We start from the raw sequence: 25,020 nt of genomic DNA, 5'->3' as shown, positions 1-25,020 counted from the left end.
CATCTGTGGTCGAGTTTTCTCAATTTCTTTACCACTAGCTTTTGTGTTTGGTGCCTAAATTCAAGTAATAGTTGTATTTATGGATTTCCTTGGAGGTGGGTAGAGATAATGTGATTGGAGATAGTACTGCACTTCATGATGGATTTAGTGAGATCCTTCCTGAGAAGAAATGCCACATCATGATTCCTGTTTGTTCTATTATTCCTGCCATACTCAACCATGATTTTCTGATTCAAAATGGCAATACCAGTCCATTTCAGCACACTAATGTCTAGGAAATCAATCTTTATTCATTCCGTTTCATTTTTGACTATTTTAATTTTCCTTCACACATTGAGTTTCTATCTTCAGAAGATCCACTAGCAGATGTGGACCCGGAGGGCTCCACTCCCACAGGCTCCACGAATCCATTTCCCCCTCAGGCACATTTCATGAGCCCTCAGCCTTGAGGGGACCGTCTGCCAGCAGGTTCTTGGACAATGTTCTCTTTCCTTTGCTTAGCCTTTCAGTACTTGAAAATGCCTCACAACTATGCATAAAGTATCCATGGCCTTTTTCTCCCATTTGGGGAGCCAAATGCTTCTTTGTTGTCTGTTCTTAGTCTGGAAGCTTTGGCTGACCCTACTAGCATTTGAAATGCCAGTGATATAGCTTCCAGTATCACCCAAACCACTACAGAAGGACAAACTGACAGAGACTGCATCTCATAGTAGAAATACATCTCCTCATACTTTCTTTCCCCAGGAAAGTTGTAGTTGACCTGTAAACTTTGTGACCCCTGATGAGCTCTCCTCTTTTCTGGAAATTTTGGTCCACTTATCTCTTAGAGGATTTCTGAAACTGAGAAAGATTAAGTCATTGGAACAAAGTCATGCAGCTAAAAAATGGCAGAGACCAGATTAAATCTCATTTTGTATAACTGTTGAGCCCATATCTTACAAAGTATATAACCAACTTCTTGACTTTAAATTCCAGTTAATTTACATAATATATCTGTGTATAAGTAGATTATCTTGAATAAATTACTTAAACTCCCTGTTCCTCTGTTTGATCATTGGTAGAATGAGAGAATGGATAGTACACACTTCATAGGATTACTTTGGTATTTAAATACATTAACATAGCAAACTGTTCTTAGTAGTCCAAGATCATGTTAATGATTTTTATTATACCAATGGCATCCCTATCAGTACTGTCTGGACTTGGGATACAGTTACATCTTTTCCAGTTTTCTAATACTTACACTTATTTTTTTATTGCTAGAAAACTTTTGAATAGCTTAATTCTAATTATTAAGAACATCATGTCCAACTGTGTCCTTTGAAAACTACAAGTTTCTAGGACCCTGATTTCTTGAAGATTTTCCTGGAATAGCAGAAATCTGCTTTTATTTACAGAGAGCTTAGAAGGTAGATGCTATAGAATTCTCTGAATTCCACAATGTGTTCTCTAATCCCATATTTAAAAGTCAGGCTTTATTTTCAAAGCTCAGGTATTTGCTATCTGCTTTGATCCTTATAAGCAAAGTGTTCCTTCCTAACCAACCCTCTTAGAGCAATCTAAATGATTTAATTGCTTGCATTTTCCATTATGGATACATTTATGTAAACCTTGTTAGTATTTGGATTTAGATAATCAAATTGAGCTTCAAATTTTTGCTTATTGAATGGTGTTCTTGTGATTTTATGAAAGAAGCATTGACATTCCTTATACAATATTTCATTGACTGGATGAGATGTTTTTATTTGTATTGGTTATCATTGAATTTGACAAGACTCTGAATACCTTTTACTCTAGAAATTTGTTTTATTAAAACCCAGTTACTCCACCTGAACAGGTGTCGATTGCATCATCAGAATTTCAGGATTGGTTTATGCAGGATTCTTGAAACTTAAAACTACTGACCCATCCTGAATGTCAAAACCAGTCTTTTTTCAGGACCCACGAGCCTGCTAGTTACTTCAATCTTTTGAGTCTTATATCTAAAAAGTTTTATATCCCTTTTCACACTTTGAACTTGAACTCACAATCCAGAGTCCAATAAATATAACCTGTTTCTGGGCCTTCCTTCTTAATGGTGCTTTCTTGTTCAGAGTTCCATTTGGACAGCTATAGAAGATTGCTCAATGACATGTCTGGGGAGAGTATTAGCTGAGTTTGTGTAACTGGGTACAGTTCACATTCAATCTTTTTTTTTTTTTTTTTGGTCATCAAATAATACCATGTTTAACTTAGAGTAAAAAAAGATGGAATGTTCTCTCAAGATTTAATGTCCAGAAGCATGTATGAGGGGATATCGCCCCCCCTCAAAAAAACAAAACATGGAAAAAAGCTCTCCTGGGCAGAGCTTTCCTGGAATGCAATTCCCTCTGAATTAGTGCACCCAGTGGTGTTGCCTGGGAAGGTTCTCTCTGGTCACAGTGAATTTTTTTGTACAAACAGTTTCACTTAAATGTTGGTTTTGGGTTTTGTTGTTGTTGTTGTTGATGGTCAATTCAAGAGACCAGCATGAGGCTGCGACATTTTGTTTCCTGCTCTGGAAAAATGCCACAGAAACTGTTGTGATTTTGATCACAGCTTACAAGGACAGCGCTATGGGAAAAACTCAAGTGTATGAGTGGTTTTCTCATTTCAAAAAAGGTGAAATGTCAATTGATGACAAACCGTTTTCTGGATGTCCTTCAACTCCCAGAATGGAAGAAAATGTTGACTCATAGAACATTTGAAGTTCATTCCACCAGGTCAGACTATCCATCAAGCTTCCTGTTTAGAATTTCTGAAAAGATTGCTTAACAGTGTGTGACCAAAAAGGCCTGATTTGTAGCAGATGGGGGACTGCTTTCACCACCACAACAATGCACCTGGCTCATGCAGCAACCTCAGTGAGCCAGTTTTGGGCAGAAAACAGTATGCTTCTCTTGCCTCATGCATCTTACCCACCTCACTTCTCTCCATGGGACGTCTTTTGTTTCCATGAATGCAAAGGAACATGAAAGGACAGTGATTTGACCTCATAGAAGAGGTGAAGAAAAAAAGAGGGAGGTGCTGTCAGCCATCCAATGAGATGAGTTTGAAATTTTTTTCCAAGAATGGAATTGCAGATTTAACAAATGTATTAAGTGTAATGGAGAGAATTTTGGAGGTGATAGGTTGTTTGGTAAAAAATTTAAATATGTAGCTTTGAAAAAAAATTCTGATTTTTTGGGGGTACCCCCTTGTATTTGGCCTCATCCTATTTCTTATTATTTAAATTTGACAAGTCATTTGATTGCTCTGGACTTCAACTTGTTTACAAAATGGAAATAGTACATACTCAACAGATTATTATGAGTGAGGTAATGGATGAAATATGACTTTGCCAAATATAATATTGTATACACATATATGATATATGCAGATCCATGAACCCCCACTAAAAATGAAGAGAAATTTGAATTTTTATTAGTCTCCTTCAATCTTTTGCTTTAAATCTTTGGAACATTGAATATTTAGATAGAATGAAATTCTTCAGTCACCAAGCATTAAAAAAATTGTTTTTCCCCTATAGCCAAGAGAATCAAGCCTTATATCATAAATAATTATTTTTCATGCTGTGCAGTAACACTACACACAGTCTAAACTTTCTATACACCCCCTCCCTCAGAAATTCAGGCAGCAGTTCCTTACCGGAGGATGTGTGAATGGAGATACGAACCTTGTGCCACTCCCTGTTTTAAAACGTGCAGTGACCCTGATGCACTGGCATGTAAATTTCTTCCACCGTAAGTAATGTTTACCATTAAATAATGAGCAAACTCAGTATTAGCGGATCATTTTAGTGTATTTTCCTTTAGCTTTAAAACAACTATTTCCAAAGAAAATCGCACATGCTATATATTTATTCATAAATATATTTCATTCAAGAAATTTAGTGAGATGTCTTACTCATATGAGCTAGTAACCTTTGTAGTTGACTTTTTACCAGTTTCCATGGGATTGACACCAATTCACGGTGACTCCTTAAAGTGCCCAAGTAGATTTGTGCTCCAGAAGGCTTTCCGTGACTGCTTTTTAAAAGTAGCCTGATTTTTGTTAGATATAAAGTCATGAGCAATACACAAAATATCTGCCCTCAAGTATCTTCCATTTTGTTTGGCTGAGAAGAAGAATAAATAAAAGAGTAAAAATAAAAGATACTGGTAGTTTGTAATAAGTGTTATGGTGAAAAATAAAGGAGACACAAGGATGCCGGAAGTAAGACGTGGGTGGTGATAAGATGACATCTATTCCGTGTTGTGAAATAAATGAAGGAATTGGCTCTGAGTATATTAGAGAAGAGTCATCAGTCAGAGAACAAAGACTGGGGGATAGGTCTGGTATGTTTGTGGGTCATGAGGAGCCCGCTAGCTGGAGCAATGGGAACAAGACAGAGAGAGAGAGAAGAGGAGGTCAAAGTATCATAGTAGAGAGCAAATCCTGGAGGGCTGTATAGCCTATCAGAGGACTTATTTTTTACTTTGAGTAAGATAGAAATTTCCTGGTGTATTTTAGGAAGAAGACTAACATGATCTGATTTATGTTTAAAGGGTTCACTGTGTTGTATTGAGATATATTGTTGGGGAAAGTAAGAGCAGGAACAGAACTGGTCAATAATGTGGACAAAATATGAAGTTGATTTGACTAAGTTGGTATCAGTGGGAAATAAACAGATTCTGAATCTATGAGGGATCTTAAAAAAGTTGTTGGAAAAATTCCATTATCTTTTAGAGCCCTCTGTCTGCCAATTAGTCCAGGAGGGAGGGTGGCATTTCTAGCAGCCTGTATGATGTTCACGGTTAGAGAGCCTGATCAGAAGCAGTTCATGAGGGCTTACATGGTGACTGATATGTTTACACCCAGAAGTAATTCCTTCAGACCCAGAGAACATTGTATAAAGTGGTGCCAATGAATAATCTCATTATTCCTATCTCCAAATGAGAAAATGGGGTCACAGATAAATTACTCAACTTGTCTAGTTCACAGGACTATTAAGTATGATCCAGGATTTAAATCTGTAGACATTATTGTTTGTCAAGAGCTCTGATAGATGAGAGAAGGCAATTACATCTCTGCTTGTTTTCTTAAAAATAAAAACAACCACTTTTTCTGAAAAGGAGAAATCAGTACTATTCATTCAAACTCTTCACATGCACCAGTATATTCCTTGCCTCTCCTGGTGACTCTCAGGAGAAAGAGGAGCAACAAAGGCCCCAGAGGGAGCCGAAGCAGTGGACCGTACACGTAGGGACAGAAGAGTGAGAAGTGAGGGAGGGCAGGGAGTCCGCTTAGGCCCAGTGGAGGAAACCGAGTTCTGTTTTCAATGGCATCTGACTAGGTTTACTTTTAAGGCATAACCAATTTCTGCAGTGATTGAACCCATATTCCCAGTGGACTGTGTCTTATACGGTCATTATGAGTTGTAAGTGATGCCACAGCAATGGATAGGTATGGTATTTGAAGGACTGTATTTATTTCCTTTGAATCAGACAAAGTTGGAATCTGATCCCTAGTTGAATTAGATGAAAAATCCATTTTAGGGGCTCCGTTCTCTTAGAGGAAAGCCCTTCAGACTTGTTCTCCCTATACTTGGTCCACAGTGCCTAAGCCCATGGTGTCTTGAAATTGTGTACTCTTGCTCATCGTCTCTGTCACATACAAAACTGTATGTTCTTACCGGTGCTGGCCTCCCTGGACCTTTGTGTGCAGCCTTCTCTTCCCAGCCTCTGCCGCTAATTGAGGCCCAGTTTTTGTGCTCTTGGGAGCTGAGCCCTCTGCTCCTGCCATTCTCTGTTTTCAGAGAACTCCAGCCATCCCCACCTCCACTGATTATACCTACAGTTCTAATATCTTTTCAATGGGTTTGGTATTTTATAACAGGCAGGGATAGCTGTTGGAGATGGTCTTTTTTTGTCCCACCTCCTTAATACAATACTATCTCATGAACTTGCCAATCTACTTGGAAGTAGGGGAGTATAATAGCAGAAAGAAACAGGAGAATATAGATACAGATACCAACAAATTATTCTTTAGCATCTAATCTTGTTTTAATAAAAAATGTCCTTACTGTGCCCCAATCACATGTTTTGGATAGTTTGTATTGAATGCACCTCTATCATGAATAATATGGCTTCATCATTGATTAGCTCATGATTTTTATGAGGTCTGATGGAGTAATGCCATATGTGCTTGACCAGGGGGTATAGCATTTCAGGAAGAATATAGCTTAATTACATATGATAAATGCATGACCTTTTTGTTTTAAATTTTATTCACTCCTTTTTTCATTTCTCCTTTCCTGCTGAAGGGTTGAAGGATGCTGGCCCTACTGTCCTAAGAATATGATCCTTGATGAGGTCACCCACAGATGTGTTTATCCAGGAGACTGTAAGTGCGAACTTCTCCTCATTTATGCTGAAAAGTAGAAGGCATGGACATGTTTTCTCTCCTGACAGAGGACAATGAGCACAAATCTAAGGCAATAACCTGTTTTTTTTTCTTCATTTTATTGGGGGCTTGTACAACTCATCCCAATCCATACTTACATCCATTGTCTCAAGTACCTTTGTGCATATGTTGCCATCATCGTTTTCAAAGCATTTTCTTTCTACTTGAGCCCTTGGTATCAGCTCATTTCCCCCCTCCTTCCCTTCCTCATGAACCCTTGATAATTTACAAATTATTATTTTTTCATGTCTTGCACTGTCCGATGTCCTTCCCTACCCCCTTGTCTGTTGTCCATCCCCCTGGGAGGGGGTTATAGATAGGTCATTGTAATCAGTTGCCTCTTTCCCCAACACCTTCCCCTTCCCCTCCTGGTATGGCTGCTCTCATTATTGGTCCTGAGGAGTTTATCTGTCCTGTATTCCCTGTGTTTCCAGCAATCATCTGTACCCACGTACATGCTCTTGTCTAGCCAGGTTTGTAAGGTAGAATTAAGGTCATGATAGTGGGGGGAGGAAGCATTAAAGAACGAGAGGAAAGCTGTATGTTTCATCGGTACTACACTGCACCCTTACTGTAGGCAATCCACTTTTATAAGATTCTTTTTCAATATCACTTCATAGTTATTTGTTCCTAATTATTTCCCAGATAATTGAGCTCTTGCCATTAACATGTTTCCTGATTTCTCTCTCCCAAAGCATTTTCCTTTAGCCTAAAGGTCTCTGTATCAACTACTTGGACTTCCCTTTAAGCAAACAGAGGTTAAAGACGAGAATCTTTGTTTCTTTCTAGGCATCCCTCCCACAGAACCAGCACTAACGACACCGACTGCTCTAGTGCCAGGTAAGTAAGCCATCTGTACAACCCAGTCTACAGGGATCGGTACTATTTTTAAGTTAGCATTTTAAATATAATTTAAACCTTGGAATACTTGTAATAGCTACTTTTCTGAGTACTATCAGCTAGGAAACCTGGCATTCACATTTGCTTGCTATAGAAACTGTTCACGATGTAGCAGGCCATGTTTTCTGAGAGGTTTCTGCACGTGGCCCACCTCTATTTCCATATTAAGATACAAATGTTAAACTCTCCTCACCTTTCGGCCTAGAATTTTGATAACCGTGCCCATTAGTCTCTGTGTTGTTCTGACCCTGAAGAGGTGTCAGCAGCGTTGTCTGACTGAACAGGAAGGAAATCCTGGCTATTGACTTCAGGAAATCAGTCCAGGAAAACTGTATGGAAATGAAAACCCCACGGAAGAGCAGCCTCACTTCCTTTAGACCAAAGTAAAAACGCCTCCCATGCCTAGTCAACTAAGGGATAGATAAAATATTATAGATGCATATCATTTGCCAGAGAAATGATGACAGATATGGTTTGTTAAGAGGAAGAAACAATTACAATATTCAAAATAGGCAAATCCATTGAGACAGAAAGTTGCTCAATGGTTTCTTAGGATCAGAAGAAAAGGGTTGTTGGTCGTGGCTGCTAATGGTGTATGAGGTTTGATGGGGGAGTGCAATGAGAATGGTCTAAACTTAGGTGGTGCTTATACAGCTCTATGAATATTCTAAAACTATTGAGTTGTACAATTAAAATGGAAGAATTTTATGGTGTGCAAATTATATCTCAATAAAGATGTTAATGAAAGGAAACTGAATGGCGCTCTCACCTACTCAGGTTTAAACTCACTGTTACTGTGTCAGACGCCTGATGGTCCTCTATTGTCCAAAGTGTTTTAGAAAGGAGACAAGTTTCATTTCAGAAACAGTGTGCTTATTCTCTAAGCTCAAATTGACAAGGTTTTCTATGTCGATTTCCTCTTTTTCATCTCCCCATTTGGCTTACATACAGGCATTCCTCTCTGAGCCTCATTACAAACTAGGAAAGTAATGTCTGGACAGAGATGGAGATGTTGCCTTTAAGTGACCATCAACTTTTCTGCAACAAATATACCATTAATAAAATACCATTTGTAATCAGAGGCCAGGGGTTATGGGCATTCTCTTGAAATAAATTAAAATCTTATAGCATCAAGAACAAAATAAATCAATATCTTCATTCTTCTTCATAGACATAATATTTTAATATACTATAACCAGATAGTTAGTATTCTTTAGAAAAATTCAGCTCTTTTTCTTCTCCATTTATTACCATTTTTCCACAACATTCAAGTTGCTGTAGAATGAATTCCTAAATATTGAATTAGATTTTAGTATTGATTTAGGAATGTTAGAGAAAAATAAATCAAACCCTTTGTTAGTCTGGGTAGACTGAAGAAACAAATTCAGAGAGATACTCATATGTATATAAGAAAGAACTTTATATAAAGAATAATTGTACATAAGAAAACATCCCAGCCAAGCCCAGACATAGTCCATAAGTCTGACATTAGCCCATGTGTCCAGTACCAGTCTGTAAATTTCTCTTCAGACTCACGCAACACATGCGATGATGCCAAATGTAGGAAGATCACAGGCCAGTGAAAGTCTTGTGGATCCAGTGGTGTTGTAAGCATCTCAGCACTGGCAGGGCTCTCCACATGTCTTCTCTGGCTCCAGAGGTCTGGCTCCATCAGCCTCTTGCCATGTGTCTTCTCCACAGGGATGTTTTGCAGGGAGTGAGCCTAGAGAGAGTCTCCCACCTCCAAGGAGGAAATACAGGAATTCCCAGAATCCTCAGGAGAAGGCCATGCCCACATAGGGGCCTCATGGGCTATATCCTGATTGACAGGCTAGACTCCACCCCTGCACTCTTAAACCTCAAATGGACACCAGATTATATAACTACCACATTGCTTTACATGGCAACAGCGACTTGGAAGATGTAATTAAATTAAGGATTTTGAGATGGAATGATAGTCTTGGATTATCTGAGTGGGTCCAGTGTGAGACAAGGGCCCTAATAAGAGAATGACAGTGAGGCCAAAGTTAGAGACGGTGATGTAATGATGGAAGCAGAGATGGGAGTGACGGAGAAAGGAAAATAAAAAGGAGGGAGAGAGGAAGATCCTATGCTCATCTTTGAAGATGAAGGAAGAGACCATGCTCCAAATAATCTAAGTTCCAAATCATCAGACTAAATCCAAACTCACTGCCATGGAGGTGATGCTGACTCATCAAGACCCTATAGGAGAGGGTAGAACCGCCCCTGTGGGTTTGGGGGACTGTGACTGCTCACAGGAGAAGAAAGTCTGTCAGTCTCCTGCAAGTGGCCTATAGAAGCTGGAAAAGGCAAAGGCGCATTTTCTGCTCTAAAGGCTCAGAAGAAATGGAGTCCTTTGGACACCTTGATTTTTAGAACTCTTAACTCTGGAACTGCAAGATAATAAATTATTATTATATTTAAGCCATTACATCTGTGGCAATTTTCTATAGCAGCTTAGGAAATGATACAGGAAAATGCTAAGCGGTGTCAATTATGATACTCCTTCATAGCTAGTGAAAATTTCAATCATGTGTCTCGACCCTTCTGTTGTTTTCAAGCTGAATATTCTTGAAATACCTCCAGTCCTGACAAAAAATTGGAGGTAATTCACAAAAGTGTTTTTTAATCATAATCACATCTTCCCTTTCCCTTGGACTGTCCCTTGACCACACCTACTAACATGTGGTCCGTGACACCATCCAGACTCCTTTTTAAACAAAATCATAGAAACCTTTATTAAACAAAAATAATAAAATATGAAACTATTACATTATTTCTGACATATCTTCCATCTAGAGCTATATACTTTGGATTGCAGTGTTTCTATTTCTTCCACATTCCCCATGGAATCCTGCACTGTTCAATTTACACCACATCAAAAGAACTATTTTGGCATCATTGAGAACCCAAATCATATTCCTTTTAAATGCTCTTTGATTTGGGCCCCCAAAAGGAAGTCCCAAAGGGCAAACCACAAATTCTGAAGATTTACTACCATGGGAAAGAAATCAGCTTTATTATTATTTTTTTAATGCAACAAAGCTAATATTAGTAACTGCCGAGGAATCGGCCATGATGCATTGACATTTTAAGTAATTGTGTCAATCCTAAGATAATGAAGCTGTTTATAGAATGGTGTTAAAGTCAGGACTCTGGAACCAGCCATCCAGCGTTCAGGTTCTGATGGTTCTCCTGCAAGGTGATGCCACTTACATTCCTTCATGACATTGTAGTTTTCTTCTTTGTACAATGACAACACTATTAGTATCTACTTCATAATACTGTGTATAGAAGTAATCTATGTATACTATCTTAACAGACTTCTCATCAAATATGGGTTCTACATATTATTTCCAATTTTCATTTCTGACAGGTCCATCAGACATCACTCCATTGGATATGGTAACAACATCAGGTTTGGATTGTGAGGTATGAGTAGCTAATGAATTCCAGCTATTTGTCCTTTCCTGCAACACCTGATTAAGTTTAGATATCATTATTCAAATTTTACTAAACTGTTTTTAATATGCTCACCTATCTTTGATATAAGAAAAGAAGAAATAAACCTTATATTTTAACAATTGTATTTTCTTAACCAATTCAGATATTTCTTATGAATTATAGTCTAGCCACACTTAGAAAAATAAACACAATTCAAACAAACCTTAAATGGGATTCTTAAGAAAAAGAGATATCTATAGCAGGCTTACTTATAAGCCAGGAATTGAACAAGCATTCATTATGCAACTCCAACAAGGCCAACACTGTGTGAGATGATAAAGGTATGGTGATAAGCACAAGAGGTATTCATTAGCCCAGCACTGGTAATTATTTTGGCTGAGCAGGTATTTCCTTACTGCAAACATGCCCCTCTTTCTGAGAAATCAAGTATTCATTTATCCCGTATTTGCTTAGCATCTTTTGTGACCAGGTACAATTCAGGCACCAGCAATATAGCAATGGAAAAAAAAACAGGCCCAAAGTCTTGTTTTTGTGGAATTTATATTAAATCGATAGTGACAGCTAGTAAAATAAACCATTCTGTTACATAAAATGTTATAAGTTGTTGCTAATGAAAAAAATATTTTACAAAAAAAAACACTTTATATAAGGTAGAAAGTCTTCAGTGATAAATGACTTTAGAGCAAATACTTGGAGTTGGAAGTAGGCAAAGCATAAAACGGGGGTAGATTTTGTGTTTATATATTCTTCCAAAGAGTGTATGGGTTTAGATTTAACACCTAGGACCTTGATCCATTTTGAATTCTTTTAGTTTTACAACAATCACAAGCATATGAACCAGTATTTGCAAACAGAGCAACCTCCTTATGCTTTTTACATGCAAGCAGTGTTTGCATTATATGTGCGTGCATGGGATTTAGGTGTATTTGTGGTATTTGCAAAAATAGGATGGTTTGTGTATGGTATGAGATATGTAGCTTGCATCCTTCTTCTATCTGTGGATATCCAGTTTTGTCAGTGTCATTTGTTGAAGATACCATTTCGTCCTCATTGAGTAGATTTGGCTCCTGTATTGAAAATCACTTGACCTTAGACTACGATTTAATTTCTGGATTTTAAATCAGAGGTCTTTTGAAACTGTCTGTCTAATTTATTTATAGTGATACTATCCAGACACTGTCAAACAATTAGGTCTTGCATGTATTTAAATTAAATGTTTGTATAGTATCATGTTATAGCATTTTAAATGACATTAACAAGGAATATTCATATACTAGCTGTCTACAACATGATCTTGAAAGGGCAGCTGCCATTGTGTAAGTCTGCTGGCAGAATGCTAATCTAGATCATTTATGACACGACGTAACTTTGCTCACATGTTTGAGTATACTGGAAGTTCTGATATCACATTCATATTAAGGTAAAATCTAAATTGCATCCGTACTGGGTCTTTTAGAGAGACTACAATAACACAAAGTTGAAGTGGAATTTTAATTCCTTTAGAAAAAGTTTTGTATTTAGGAAATGGTATTATATGCACTGTGAATATTTTAAAAAATCAGTAGAAATATTACTGGGGAATTTCAGAACCAAAGAAAACTAAAACGCACCAACCACTATTTTTTTTATAGCCTCAACAATTTGATCCTGTTTATAATTGTAGCCAGTATATATGCCTTGATATGGAATGGAAATTGTACAACTGGTCGCTTAATTGCCCCAAGGACTTAGCAATGCCTGATTGTGGCTTCCGAGGAAGGCCTGTTCAAGTGAACAGTGATATCTGCTGTCCCGAGTGGGAGTGTCCTTGTGAGTCTGCATTTCGTTCTTGTACGGCCATCAGCTACGGATCAGGGGGATGGTGATGGGGGCTGGGGGCTACAAACGCATCACTTTGAAGGGGCTGCTGTTGAGCTTTCGTCTATCGATCTGTGACATAGGTTTCCAGGGTGTAGCTTTCAGAATTGTTTCTCTGTCTAACATAATGAGGCTAATTTAAAAGGTTCTTTAAAAGAGAAACTTTCACTAACAGAGGAATAAACTAAGTGCACATTTTTTTCAGGTCGTTGTTCCATGTTATCAGAACTGAGCATTATTACATTTGATGGAAACAATGCAGCATTATATAGTATGGCTTCTTATATCTTAGTAAGGATTCCTGGTGAAATTATAGTTGCTCATATTGGAAAATGTTCTGTGAATCAGGTAGGTAATAAACCATTCTTGCCATTTTTTTCACGAGATTTATTTGGTATATTTTATATGAACATACTTAGATGCACATAATATTGGTATATTTTATAAGCGCATACTTATATGAATATAATATTCATCTAAATAGTGCTTTAAAAAGTCAAGTGATACATTTCTTTAAATTTCCTTTTATATTGTTTTTCAGAATGAAAACTCATTGAAAAAGGTAGTATTTGACAATTATTTAGTAAATTAATTCTATTTATTGCATAAATTTTGTTGAACCAAATAAAGTTGTGTTTTTTTTTCAAAATAAGGCATCTTCTGGAAGGATCTCTGGACTGTGTTTTAGGAAGTTAAATCTGACAACACCTATACATAAAATACTGGTCAATCGTTTAGAAAGAAAGGTAAGAGCACATTATAAAAGGCAAAACCTTCACATTAGATGAAAATAAGAAATGAAATTATAAACACTCTAAATAAGGAAGAAAGTCAGATATGTCAGTGGAGAGCCGTAGATTCAATCTAAGCATTCTTTTCATGGACAATCAAACAATGTTTTCCACTTGCTGCTCCCTCTGCAACGAGCTTGTCACAATCCTGTGTGACGTTAACCAGGAAGGCCATTTTATTATTTCAGTAAGGTCTTTTGAGACAGTGTGAGTAGCCACACTTCTTACTTCCAGAGGAAGAATGTGTAACTTTAATGAAATAAATTGAATGGGATAGATGCATTATGAAATGGGGGGAAAAAACCCAGCTATTTGGGTTTACATGAAAATTGTTTATCTGGAATATATGGGCTAGGAACCTAGTGACCCTCAAGGTCAGCAATTGGGCACCACAAGTCTCTTGTCAGGAGAAAGTCAAACGTGCCTAGTGTAAACAGTCACAGGGGCAGTTGTACCTTGTCCTGTAGGGTTGCTATGAGTCAGCATCACCTCGATGGCAGTGAGTTTTGGTAGTTTGGGGTGGGTTCATGTCCACAGACCCTTTCAATATTGCAACTCAGGACTTGGCGTTTTTTCTTAAGGTCTTCCAGCTTAAGGTAGGTAGAGCATATTCTTCATTTTTTGTTTTCTAACTCCAGATTGTTGCACATTTCATTTGAATACTTCATTTTGTCTTCCAGAGCTGTCCTTTGACATTTTTTGTCCAGCTTGTTGACTTCTCATTTCTTCCTTTTGCGTTAACTCCTCATAAGCAAGAGCAGATTTCAGAGTCTCTTGATAGCCACTTTGCACTTTTCTTTCCTCCTGACCTTTCGCTTTCTTATTGAGTGTGGCTCTGATGTCCCACCACAGCCCACTAGGCCTTCTGTCATCAGTGTTCAGCGCATCACATCTGCTCTCGAGAGGTTAACAAAACCCAGTTGGGATATACTCAAAACCTTATTTTGTCTTACTTAGATGTGTTTTCGTTTTTTTCAGCTTCAACATGAAATTATCCTTGAGCAATTGCTGATCTCTTCCCAAGTCAACCTATGACTTGGTTTTAGCTCCCGATATTGAGCTTCTCTATATTCTCTTCTCGCACATGTAGTCAATTTGATTTCTCTGTATTCCATCTGGAGAAGTCCGCATGCATAGTCACCATTTGTGTTGTTCAAAAAGGTATTTGTTATGAAATAGTCATTGGTCTTGCAAAATTCTATCATGACATCTCCAGCTTTGTTTCTATCAGCAAGACGGTGCTTTCCAACTGTTCCTTCTTCTTCGTTCCCAACCTTTGCATTCTAATCCACATTAATTATCAATGCATCTGGATTGCACGATTGATAAATTTCCAACTGAAGACACTGGTAGAATTCTTCTATTTCTGCAGTGCTAGCTTTAAGGGTTGGTGCATGAATTTGAATAAAGTTATATTGATTTGATATCCTTGATTGTGTTATTCCCAGCATACTAAACCATGTGATTTTCTGTCAGAATGGCCAATACCAGTCCATTTCAGCTCATTCCATCCAGGATAGTGATCTTTATGGGTTCTATTTCATTTTTGGCAACCTCCAATTTTCCTAGATTCATACTTAATACATTCCAAGTTTTGATTATTAGTAGAGTTTGCTGCTGGTTCTTCTCAAGTTGAGCTGTGCCCCATCAGCAAACACAGGTCCCGAAGGCTCTACCCCATCCACATCATTATGGTTGACTTTAGATCCTCCTCAGCAACACTTCGGGGGCCTTCTAACCTGAGCGGCCCATCTTCTGGCACTATCGGGGACAATGCTCAGCTTCTGTTTATTAGGCCTTCACTATGTGACAATGTTTGGATGCTATGTATATGGTTTTTAGTAGTTAATTTTTCTGAAGTGGACAGCTACATTTTTCTTACTAGTCTGTTCTTAGTCTGGAAGTTCTGCTGAAAACTTCATTTTGGGTGACCCTGCTGACATTCAAAATACGAGTGATGTAGCTTCCAGCATCACAGCAACTCACAAGCCATCCCAATATGACACTGAAAGACAAGTGATGGAGGCGTAGCACAGGAACAGTTCCTTAAAGGAGCTTAAAAACTGAGAAATTTTAGCAACAGCAACGAATCAATTTAACAGTGAAAATGTTAAATGTCATTGAGTTGGTTTGGACTCATAGTGACCTATGTATTGTAGATTGAAACACTGCCCACTTCTGGGTATGTTTAAGCCCATTGTTATAGTCGCTGTGTCAATCAAATAAAAGTTTCTTTTATTTATTTATTTTTCCAAACCATTTTATCTATCTCTCTATCTATTTATTTTTAGGGTTCATCTTATGCTACCTCATCTTTAATATTGCCCATCTACTGCCAAGGAGTTCATTCAGACTTATAGGGACTTTGGTAGGGTTTTTCAGGTTATAAGTAGTTATGGAGAGAGAATATCTAGTAGGTGTATAGTTATCAAAAAATGAGTTAAAATTTACCCTAAAGGACTGACTGGTAATGTTTAATAGGGATGAGCTGATAGGAATATAAGTAATATCTGTATTAAGCGCGATGAGCATACATCAACTCTATCAAACATATTTATACCTATGTTGTCATCACCATTTCCAAAACATTTTGTACTTGAGCCCTTGGTATAAGCTCCTTTTGTTTCCCCTCTTGCCCCCACTCTCTCATCCTTGTAAATCCTTAATCAATTATATATTGTTATTATTATTTCATATCTTACACTGTCCGTTGTCTCCCTTCACCCACATTTCTGTTATCTGTCTCCTTCGGGGGGGACTATATATCCAATCTTGTGATGGGTTCCCCCTTTCTCATCCATTCCCTCCCTGACCAGCCCCCTCCCTTCATGATATCATTACTTCCACTACTGTTCCTGAAGGATTTATCTTTTCTGAATTCTATGTGTCAAGAGCTCTTATCTACCATTTTATTAAAAGTTAATACTGTTATCATATCATTCAATAGTTCAACCACATCAAGCAATATTGTACAATTGCTACCACAATCAGTTTCAAAACATGCTTATCCTTCCTGAACTCCTTGATATCAGCTCCCTTTTATCTCCTCTCCCCCACCACCATATCCCCCAGAAACCCTTATTCCACTCGGTGTCCCTAAGGTTAACCAATTCTGAGTTTCATGTTCTGAAAAACAGATAAAACATCAAACAACAAAAATTCAAGAGGGTGACCCCTAATGACGTAACACATCTGGAATATAGACACATCTGATATCTTTTAAATCAGAAGAAATGGAAACATCTGGGTTTTCTAATTTTATGCATGGGCATTTAAACAACTTTTTTAAAAAGGTATGTTTATTCTATTTTAGATAGAAGTGGATTCTATTGTGGTGCCTTTGCCATTTGCCAGTAATGAGCTGTTCATAGAGGATTCTGGTACCATGTACGTGATCACGACCCCAGCTGGACTCATCGTGAAGTGGGCACATCTTACAGGCGTCATAGACATTCATTTTGGCTTCCAGTTTAATTTATCATCACACACGGAAGGACTTTGTGGTAAGCAGCGCTTTTCAGATCTCAGTTTCTTCAAACATATAGCACTTCTTCCTCACATGACAACCTTTAAACTCATCTTGTCTTACTTTGTATATTTGAGATGTGATAGGAACTTTCAGTTGCCCATGTCAATATTGATGAAAGCAGGGGTGTTCAATAAATAAGCACAAGAAGCCAGAAATAGCCTTTCACTTTGAGTGCAGGTAGACAGCGAATAGTGTGGGCTTGGTTCCAGACCATGACAATAAACCACACATTGCAATAAAACCAGTCACATGAACTTTTTGGTTTCCCAATGCATACAAAAGTCATTTTAACTTTATAGATGTGTTAGGTTGCTAGCCACAAAGTCAGCAGTTCGAAACCATCAGCTGTCCCATGGAAGAAGGACATGGTTTTTTACTCCTGTGAAGAGTTACACTCTCAGAAACCCACACAGTGGTTCTACCCTTTCATGTAGGGCTGTTTTGAGTCAGAATTGACTTGATGACAGTTTAAAAATTGTCTTTAAGTAACTTGAGCATGTGATAGCATTATGAAAGAGTTTTGAATATTGTGAGACTTACAAACAAAATGGCACAGTGACATGAGGTGAGCACGTGTTGCTGGGAAAATGGCCCCAGCGGACTTGCTCCATGAATGGAAGCCACGAGGCAATAAAATTAGGCACAACTCTACTTTATGGAAATATATGCTTCTCACTATTAATACAGGTACTACTTTTATTCCAATCAGCTCATCTTTATTAAACATTACCAGTCAGTCCATTATGGTAAATTTTAACTAATTTTTTGATAGCTATCCACCTATTAAGTATTCTCTTTCCATAACTATTTATAACCTGGAAAACCCTACCTCAAGTCCTTGGGAGTCTGAATGAACTCCTGGGCAGTAGATGGGCAATATTAAAGATGAGGTAGCATAAGGTGGAAGGCTTAAATAGCTTTGTTTTCACTTTTTTCTCTTTCAAAGTTCGGAATCAGAGAACAGTGTTTAAGCTTCCTGGACGCTTAAAGTTGAGATGCAGAATGCAGGTGTTCTGAATATTTGTCTACATTGTCTGATGGAGCGTCAAGTCAAGGTGCACTTCTATACCTGACTCACCGACTTCAAGTCAGTTCCCACTTACAGGTTTTGTGTTTTAATATGTTACACAGATAAAGAATTATAAGCCAAAGGTAGAAAATTAGAACTATTTATAGGCATTTTATAAAAGAATAACATTGGTTCTGATGTCTACTGCAAAGTTGTCTACTGGCACGTACTGCACCCTGCTTTACAAAGCTTAAGTGGGCATTCGTTTCCTCATCTTTAAAATGGGGATGGTTCTATCCACCTTAAGGATTAGCATTAATGAGAAAATCATTGTAAAACACACAACCTTAATATACACAGTCAGAATTAGTGAATACAAATTTATCAATTTTATCCTCACCAAATATCAAAATGGCCGATTTCAATGAAGAATGCCTAGGGTATCAAACCTTTCACATTCCATGTTTGATGAGTCAAACTGTCCAAGATGCATGCTTTGTGTGTTCCACACTCTGATTGTTAGCAGGTGGTTGTAGCTGATTCTTCTCAGATTGAGTCACGAGTGCCCTAAAACCTTTCCCCGGACCGTGTCGATAAGGTCGACTCTAGTTTGAGGAAGAAGTGCTCCCTTAGTTATACTCTGGGGGCATTCTGACCTGAAGGGCTCACCTGCTGGCTCTGTCGCTCACTGTGGTTCCCTGTTATTCAGAAGGTGTTTGTGGTGCCTCCCTTAGACTGTTTCTTCACAGCTGGTTCCTAGTCCGGAAGTTCTGCTGAAACCGTCCACCTCGGTGACCTGCCGGAACTTGAAATATTGGTGCCGTGTTTCCAGCACAATAGCAAGACACGAGTCACTAGATTATGACAAACTGATCAATGATGTGGATTCCTGAGGATTGCCATGTGGTTGCAGCGAGAACACATTTTTCATGAACAGTTAGCTTTGTCTAGAAAAGTTTTGCTTTAGAAAAAGTAGTACTGTATTGCTTTAGGATATAGTTCACGTAGCAAGATTTATGTGTGTGTGTGTGTTTGTTTTTACATTGAACGCCTTGTATAAATATATGTAGGGTTGAAGCAACTTTGGCAGCAGCAATTTTTATTGATCCTGATATACTGCCCTGAAGAGTAAGATGAAATGTTTGTAATGACCTTGTTGGTTTACAACTTTTGTAGTTTCACTGCCATCGAGACAAGCTTTTGTGACCCTATGAGGCTGGGTAGAGCTGCTCCTGGGCTTCAGAGACTCTAACTCTTTACGGGAGTAGAGAGTCTCATGTTTCTCCACAGAGTGGTTGGTTTCAAACTGCGAATCTTGCAGCTGGCAGCCCAATTCGTAACTCACTAGGGGCCCATCCACATTAATCCACTGCTACTGAATTGATTCCAATTGATACGGCCCTGTACAAGCTTCTGAAACTTGTCCATCCTTGTGAGAGCAGACAGCCTCACCTCCCTCCCACGGAGCGACTAGACTGGTGGGTTTGAACCGCTGACCTCTAGCAGTCCATCACTAACCTCTTTTTTAATAATTTAGTGCCTTGGGGTAGGAGAGGAGTTAAGTTTTTAGGTGGAATGGGATTCATGTAAGATAGGACCAAGGTTCTAGGTCTATTTCTTGGTATTTCCTTTGGCTCAGCATACTACTAGATAAAGTGAATTTCCATCTTCCGTCTAGTCTTCTAGAAACCAGAGGGCTTATTGTATTTATAAGTAAAGGCATCATAGCCATAAATAGGCCATGAAATGCAAAGAACAGAGATTGACTGTGGCCTAGAATTACCTGTTCAGGTTCTGAACTTGATCATGCTTGCCCTAAAGCTGATAGAGTCCCTGTGTCTGGGTGATTGCCATGATCTGATTGATTGATGCCTGGATCCCCTGCAACTGTTGCCAAAGCAAGGGAGTTAAGATTACCTTTATGTCAGGGGGCCCTCCTGGGACATGGTGTCATGTCTACTTGAAGTGCTAGTTCCCACATTAAAAAACAATGTTGTCAGGATGGGTTTCCCAGGCAATGGATATCTGTTAGGCAATCATCAAATGACCCTGACACTGAGGAATACCTCTGTTCAGGCTTCAAGTACTACTGTTTTGCTAGCGGTGGTGGTCACAGTGGAGAAGTGTGAGAACAGAATCTTCCTCCTCATGGCCTTTTCAAATACGTTGCTTTTCAGAGTCATGGATTCATCCTAAGCTGGTTAAGATAGTTTGGAACAATTTTATTTAAAAATCAGATGTAATTTAAAAACTGGTGGATCTGATTGACAAATACATTGAATACATAATGCAGTCCATAAGCTGACTTAGTTTGCTGCCCACATTTGGTTTAGGAGAGCTTTTCCCCTAATCTAAATGCCGTATATTCCTTTTAGGAATCTGCAATGATGACCCAGACGATGACCTAAGGATGCAAAATGGTACGATTATCACCAACATGGAAGACATCGAGTTATTTATTGAGAGCTGGGAAGTCGAGAAATCATTTAAAGCAACCACAAGAAGACCTGTTAGGAATTGTACGGAGCATGACTGTAGTCATTGCATTGAGCTGTTAAACAGAAAAGTTTTCACTCCATGCCATGATAAAGTAAGTTGAAAGCCACTATAAATAAGAGCTGTCATGTTAGACATATTGTAAAGTAAAAGCCAATATATGTCTGGGTGGATAGTCTTCTACTGAGAATTGTTTATCCCCAAATCTGTCAGTATGCCTTGGAATTTAAAATCATTTGCTATTTATAGACTTATGGAGACAGGAAAGATGATTTTCTTTTTTCTCTGCCTTGTCAGAATGATATCTACAGTTGTCAAGAAATATGAAATTCTGCCTTATGAATAAATCTCTCTAGGAAAAGAAGATCGATGTCACTTGGTAACCAAGTATAGAAACCTGACAAAATTTAATCAAATTCTTATGATACTGGCCACTTAAGTGTATAGAACTTCCATGGATCCAATTTAATCAAGACTTTATGAGGCTTTAAATTTCAGAGTTTATGTCACTAGCAGACCTTTTAAATAATCTATATCCTTAACAAATGAATACATTGTTAAGGACCAAGAACAAATTAATATAGTTCAGTAAACAGGGTGGAGGCCATATCTGCCCTCCTCTTGCTTAACTATTGCCCAGAGGCAGGGTCAGCCACGCCTCCACGCTTCCTCCTTTCCTGCACGGACACCAGTGATCCTCCCGTGCACTTGACTTCTATGCTAGCTTTGATAATTCATTGCAATGGTCAGACAGAGCCTCACAGGAGATACTCAGAATTATGGGGCTTATTAGGGAAGTTAATAGGTTACCATAAGTCAGAATCAGTAGACAGTGAGTGCATAGTTACTGGCCCACAGTTATTGGTCTTCAGCCGGCAACCAGAATTTTTTTTTTTCAAAATTTTATATACATCATCTCTTGGCCTTCTTGCTTGCAAGTTTTCTCCCAGGAAATTGAAGCTGAATATTATGATTACTGTGGTGAAATGAAATTGGTTGAAAGACTACCCTAGTACTTGTCATTCCCACCCAGTGACTGGATGGGGATATGCAAATAAGACGTAGAGGACTCAACCTCAGGGCTTGTTCGGTTTAGCCATGCCACCAGGTATAAAAGTCAGCCATCTCAGAAGCAAGAACAAAAACATCCCAATGACCGTCAAGGAAGAAGAACCACTAGTGGAGTGTCTGCAAGGTAAGGTTAGCCTGAAAGAGCAGAGGCAGCCAAGGCAGCGAGGCCGTAAACAGCACAGAGGGACAGAGTGGTGGTTATCTCGAGCCACGGAAGGCGTGAAGAACACTGATGGGTAGGAAGCTGCATTGCAGAGCTGGGGACCCTTTGGTCATTTACCGCTCTTGCGTGAGCAGGGCCCAGGTCAATACCCTGTGTTTAAGATATCAAGAGGCAGAGAGAGACAGGCTTACCAGCTAGGCTGAGAAGCGGCACTGTGGACGAAAGAACCATATTCTGACAATGTTATGGCCTGTGAGCTTTCTTAATAAATTCCTCTAAGTGTGAATATTGCCTGGGAGTTCTGTGTGGCCAAGGCAATGGATTGTCAAAACCAACAGAGAGAGCGCCATGGAGGGATGGGTGGCATCAGAAGAGACTACGGAAGGCTGGAAAGTAGAGGCGGCCCTTCCTTCTGTCCTCAGAAATCGTCTCGGGTCTTCTGTCCTGGGGAAGCCAGGGGAGGTCATGCACAGCCTTTCCACCGGTGCATGTAATAGTTTGTCTGCCTTGAGCTCCTCTCAGGGCTTTTTTATCTTCGGTTTTGGAAAGTTTGATTGTGATATGTCTTAGTGACTTTTGGGGGGTATCTGTCAGGGTTTGGGTTCTCAGTGCTTCCTTAATAGATGTTTTCTTGTATTTTACGATATTAGTGAAGTTTTTGAACAACAAATTTTTAATAGTTTTCTCTGTGCCTTTTTTGTTTCTCCATTTTCTGGAATTCTGATCACTTCTAAGTTATTCCGCTTCATGGTTTCCCAGATAAATCTTAGACTTTATTTTTTTCTCATTCTCTGTGTGTGTGTGAGATGTGCCTATCACAGGTTAGTAGAGGGAGTTGCCTTTTATTTTGCTGATTCTGTATACTATTGATTTAAATTCAATGCTTTACCTTTTTTGAAATTTTAGTATTACGCTTCTGGATTTGTAGTTTCTGGGTTTCCAAGACTGAAGTCTTGACAGGAACAGGCAGCCTCCTTTTTCTTCCTTGGATCAACTGGTGAATTTGAGCTGCTGACTTTACGGTTAATGACTGAATGTGTAGATAACTAAGCTACCACACCCCTTCAGTATCAGCAAGTAAGATTAATAAAGCATTTATAGGTGAAACACATAATATCAAAGATCTAGGCTTTAAAATACTCTAGCTTTTCCAAAGCGAAAATCATGGTCTATATGAGCATGCAAAAATATTGAATATTGTTGAATTATCTATCATTGTTGATTATTGTTGGTAAGGGCACATTATTATTTTCTCAATTTTTATGTTTCAATCACTACTCCCATTCAGCTTTTATGTGTCTTAAAATTCATAAACATGATATAAAATTATAAAATGATATAAAATAAATCAGTAAAATAAACTTAGCTAAGATTATCAGGGAAAAGTTGAGGACAGCTATCTCATTTTGATAATGAGATGTTGATGCCTTAAAAATAATGATAACTAATTTATGACATATAAGAATCCATTCTATACACTTTCCAAATATCCCTTTATTTATTCCTCAGAGCAACTGGAAGTAGGAGATGTTATTATTAACTCTATTGAGCAGATGAAGAAACTGAAACAGAGTATTTAAATGTCATGGGAATGGTTCAGGAATAGAAGGTGCTAATGACCATTGCAAATGTTTTGTGTAAAGAGAAATATTTGGATTTAGCAAAGGAGATTAAAATGAAAATAGAATCTTGGCTATTAAAGATCTAGCCCTTGAAGAAGAAATTAATGAATATGATAAATATTAAGTATTTTAATTGAACCCTTTGACCTGCTTTAGAGCTTGGCTTCCCAATATGGGTGCTCAGTATTGATGTGTTAATAAACTAGTGTAGAGAGAAATTAGAATTAATACTAAATTTCAAGTAAATACTAAATAATATTAAATTATTTGTATTTCAAGGGTCTTGAGATCAAAATGAAAAGTATTCTGGTCTGAGAAAAATGACAGTCTAATTAAATTGTGACATGTAAAATTATATAAACTATCCAACCATATGTTCAATGTTAATAGAAATTTCTTGAAAAGTATACATAACATCATTTAATGAGAAATTCTAAGTGTCATTAGGGAATACTCCAGGAGCTTCTAATCTTGTGTATAATAGATCAAACTCTTATTCAGTATATAAAAAAGACCATTATAAGCAAAAGTGCAATATCAGAATAAGCTTTTGCTAAGTCTACTTTCTTTGTTTGCCCCCACCTTTTATGATACAGACAGTATTGTAGACAATATCAATCTTATATAAAAGGTGTGTCTAAAAATACTACAAATCATAGATGGCATGTCATTTCATACATTTAAAAAGCTCTAAAGCTCTAAGGGAATCAAAATATAAAGTTAAGGAGCTCTGGTGGTCCTATGGAATAAATTTTGGCTGCTAACTGCAAGTATAGTAGTTCAAAACCAGCAGCTGCCCTGTGAAGGAAAGGTGCCGTTTCTGCCCCTGTAAAGGTTTGCCGTCTCAGAAAGGTTTACCACCTCAGAAAGGTTTACAGTTTCTGCCCCTGTAAAGGTTTACAGTCTCAGAAAGCCTACACAGACTTGCTATTGGCTGCAACCAACTTGATGTCAGTGACCTTTGAAGCAGAATTATAATGAATATGAACAAGTACCCTTTGATTCTCCAAGTGGTTTGAGTTCAGCTTAGGGTCTTCAGAAGAATGCAGCAATGTTACTCATCCCAAGACAAAGTATGCCTCTCTAGGTTTCCCCACAGCATTTCTGTGAGAAGATGTGGATAAATTATACCTATTTTTGGAACTATGAATGTGATGCACTTTCTGCATATGTAGCTCTGTGCAACAAGTTTGACATCTGTATTCAATGGCGAACTCCTGAGTACTGTGGTAAGTAATTATAAACCAAATAATCTTTTCCAACCTTAAATAGCATCCCATTTTTTAACACTAACTCAGTTATCCTTTTTGAAAATCATGGAATAATTCAGCAATGTTAAAAAGCACAGAGGAAGAATGATGTCACAATTACAGGCTCTGCTGCTCAGCTTCAGAAATAAAACAGAGACAGATGAAACTCATGTGTGTGCTTCTATCCTTTACCTCTCCTTCCCAAGTGGCAATCACTCTTCCTGACTGGAGTTTCTGTTTCCTAAGGAATGCATTCCATCACCAACTTCTAGAACATCATTGAGAATGTGCCCAGCATGGTAGTTACTTTTGGTAGTGAAGGATTTAATCTAAATATGCAGCACTTTTATTTTTTTATGACTTGGTTAAATTATATTCTTCAAG

At 38.1% G+C, this 25,020-nt stretch overlaps 1 protein-coding gene across 1 annotated transcript in view; it reads left to right on the top strand.

The window, feature by feature from the left end:
- The window catches only part of OTOGL (otogelin like), a 168,961-nt gene that overhangs the window by 115,094 nt on the left and 28,847 nt on the right, over positions 1 to 25,020 (top strand). The window contains exons 34-44 of the mRNA XM_004700773.2: positions 3,644 to 3,761; positions 6,323 to 6,402; positions 7,252 to 7,302; positions 10,760 to 10,815; positions 12,480 to 12,657; positions 12,911 to 13,053; positions 13,247 to 13,270; positions 13,359 to 13,451; positions 16,810 to 16,999; positions 20,410 to 20,624; positions 24,474 to 24,615. Of these exons, the coding sequence (XP_004700830.2) occupies positions 3,644 to 3,761; positions 6,323 to 6,402; positions 7,252 to 7,302; positions 10,760 to 10,815; positions 12,480 to 12,657; positions 12,911 to 13,053; positions 13,247 to 13,270; positions 13,359 to 13,451; positions 16,810 to 16,999; positions 20,410 to 20,624; positions 24,474 to 24,615 (1,290 nt within the window). The remainder of the gene's footprint in view (positions 1 to 3,643; positions 3,762 to 6,322; positions 6,403 to 7,251; positions 7,303 to 10,759; positions 10,816 to 12,479; positions 12,658 to 12,910; positions 13,054 to 13,246; positions 13,271 to 13,358; positions 13,452 to 16,809; positions 17,000 to 20,409; positions 20,625 to 24,473; positions 24,616 to 25,020) is intronic.

The sequence above is a fragment of the Echinops telfairi genome, unplaced genomic scaffold (assembly GCF_000313985.2).
Source record: "Echinops telfairi isolate 266 unplaced genomic scaffold, ASM31398v2 ScPeMD7_2;HRSCAF=8, whole genome shotgun sequence".
Lineage (NCBI taxonomy): Eukaryota > Metazoa > Chordata > Mammalia > Afrosoricida > Tenrecidae > Echinops > Echinops telfairi.
Note: the sequence above shows the minus strand (reverse complement) of the source record. Positions and strands in the feature narration are given on the sequence as shown.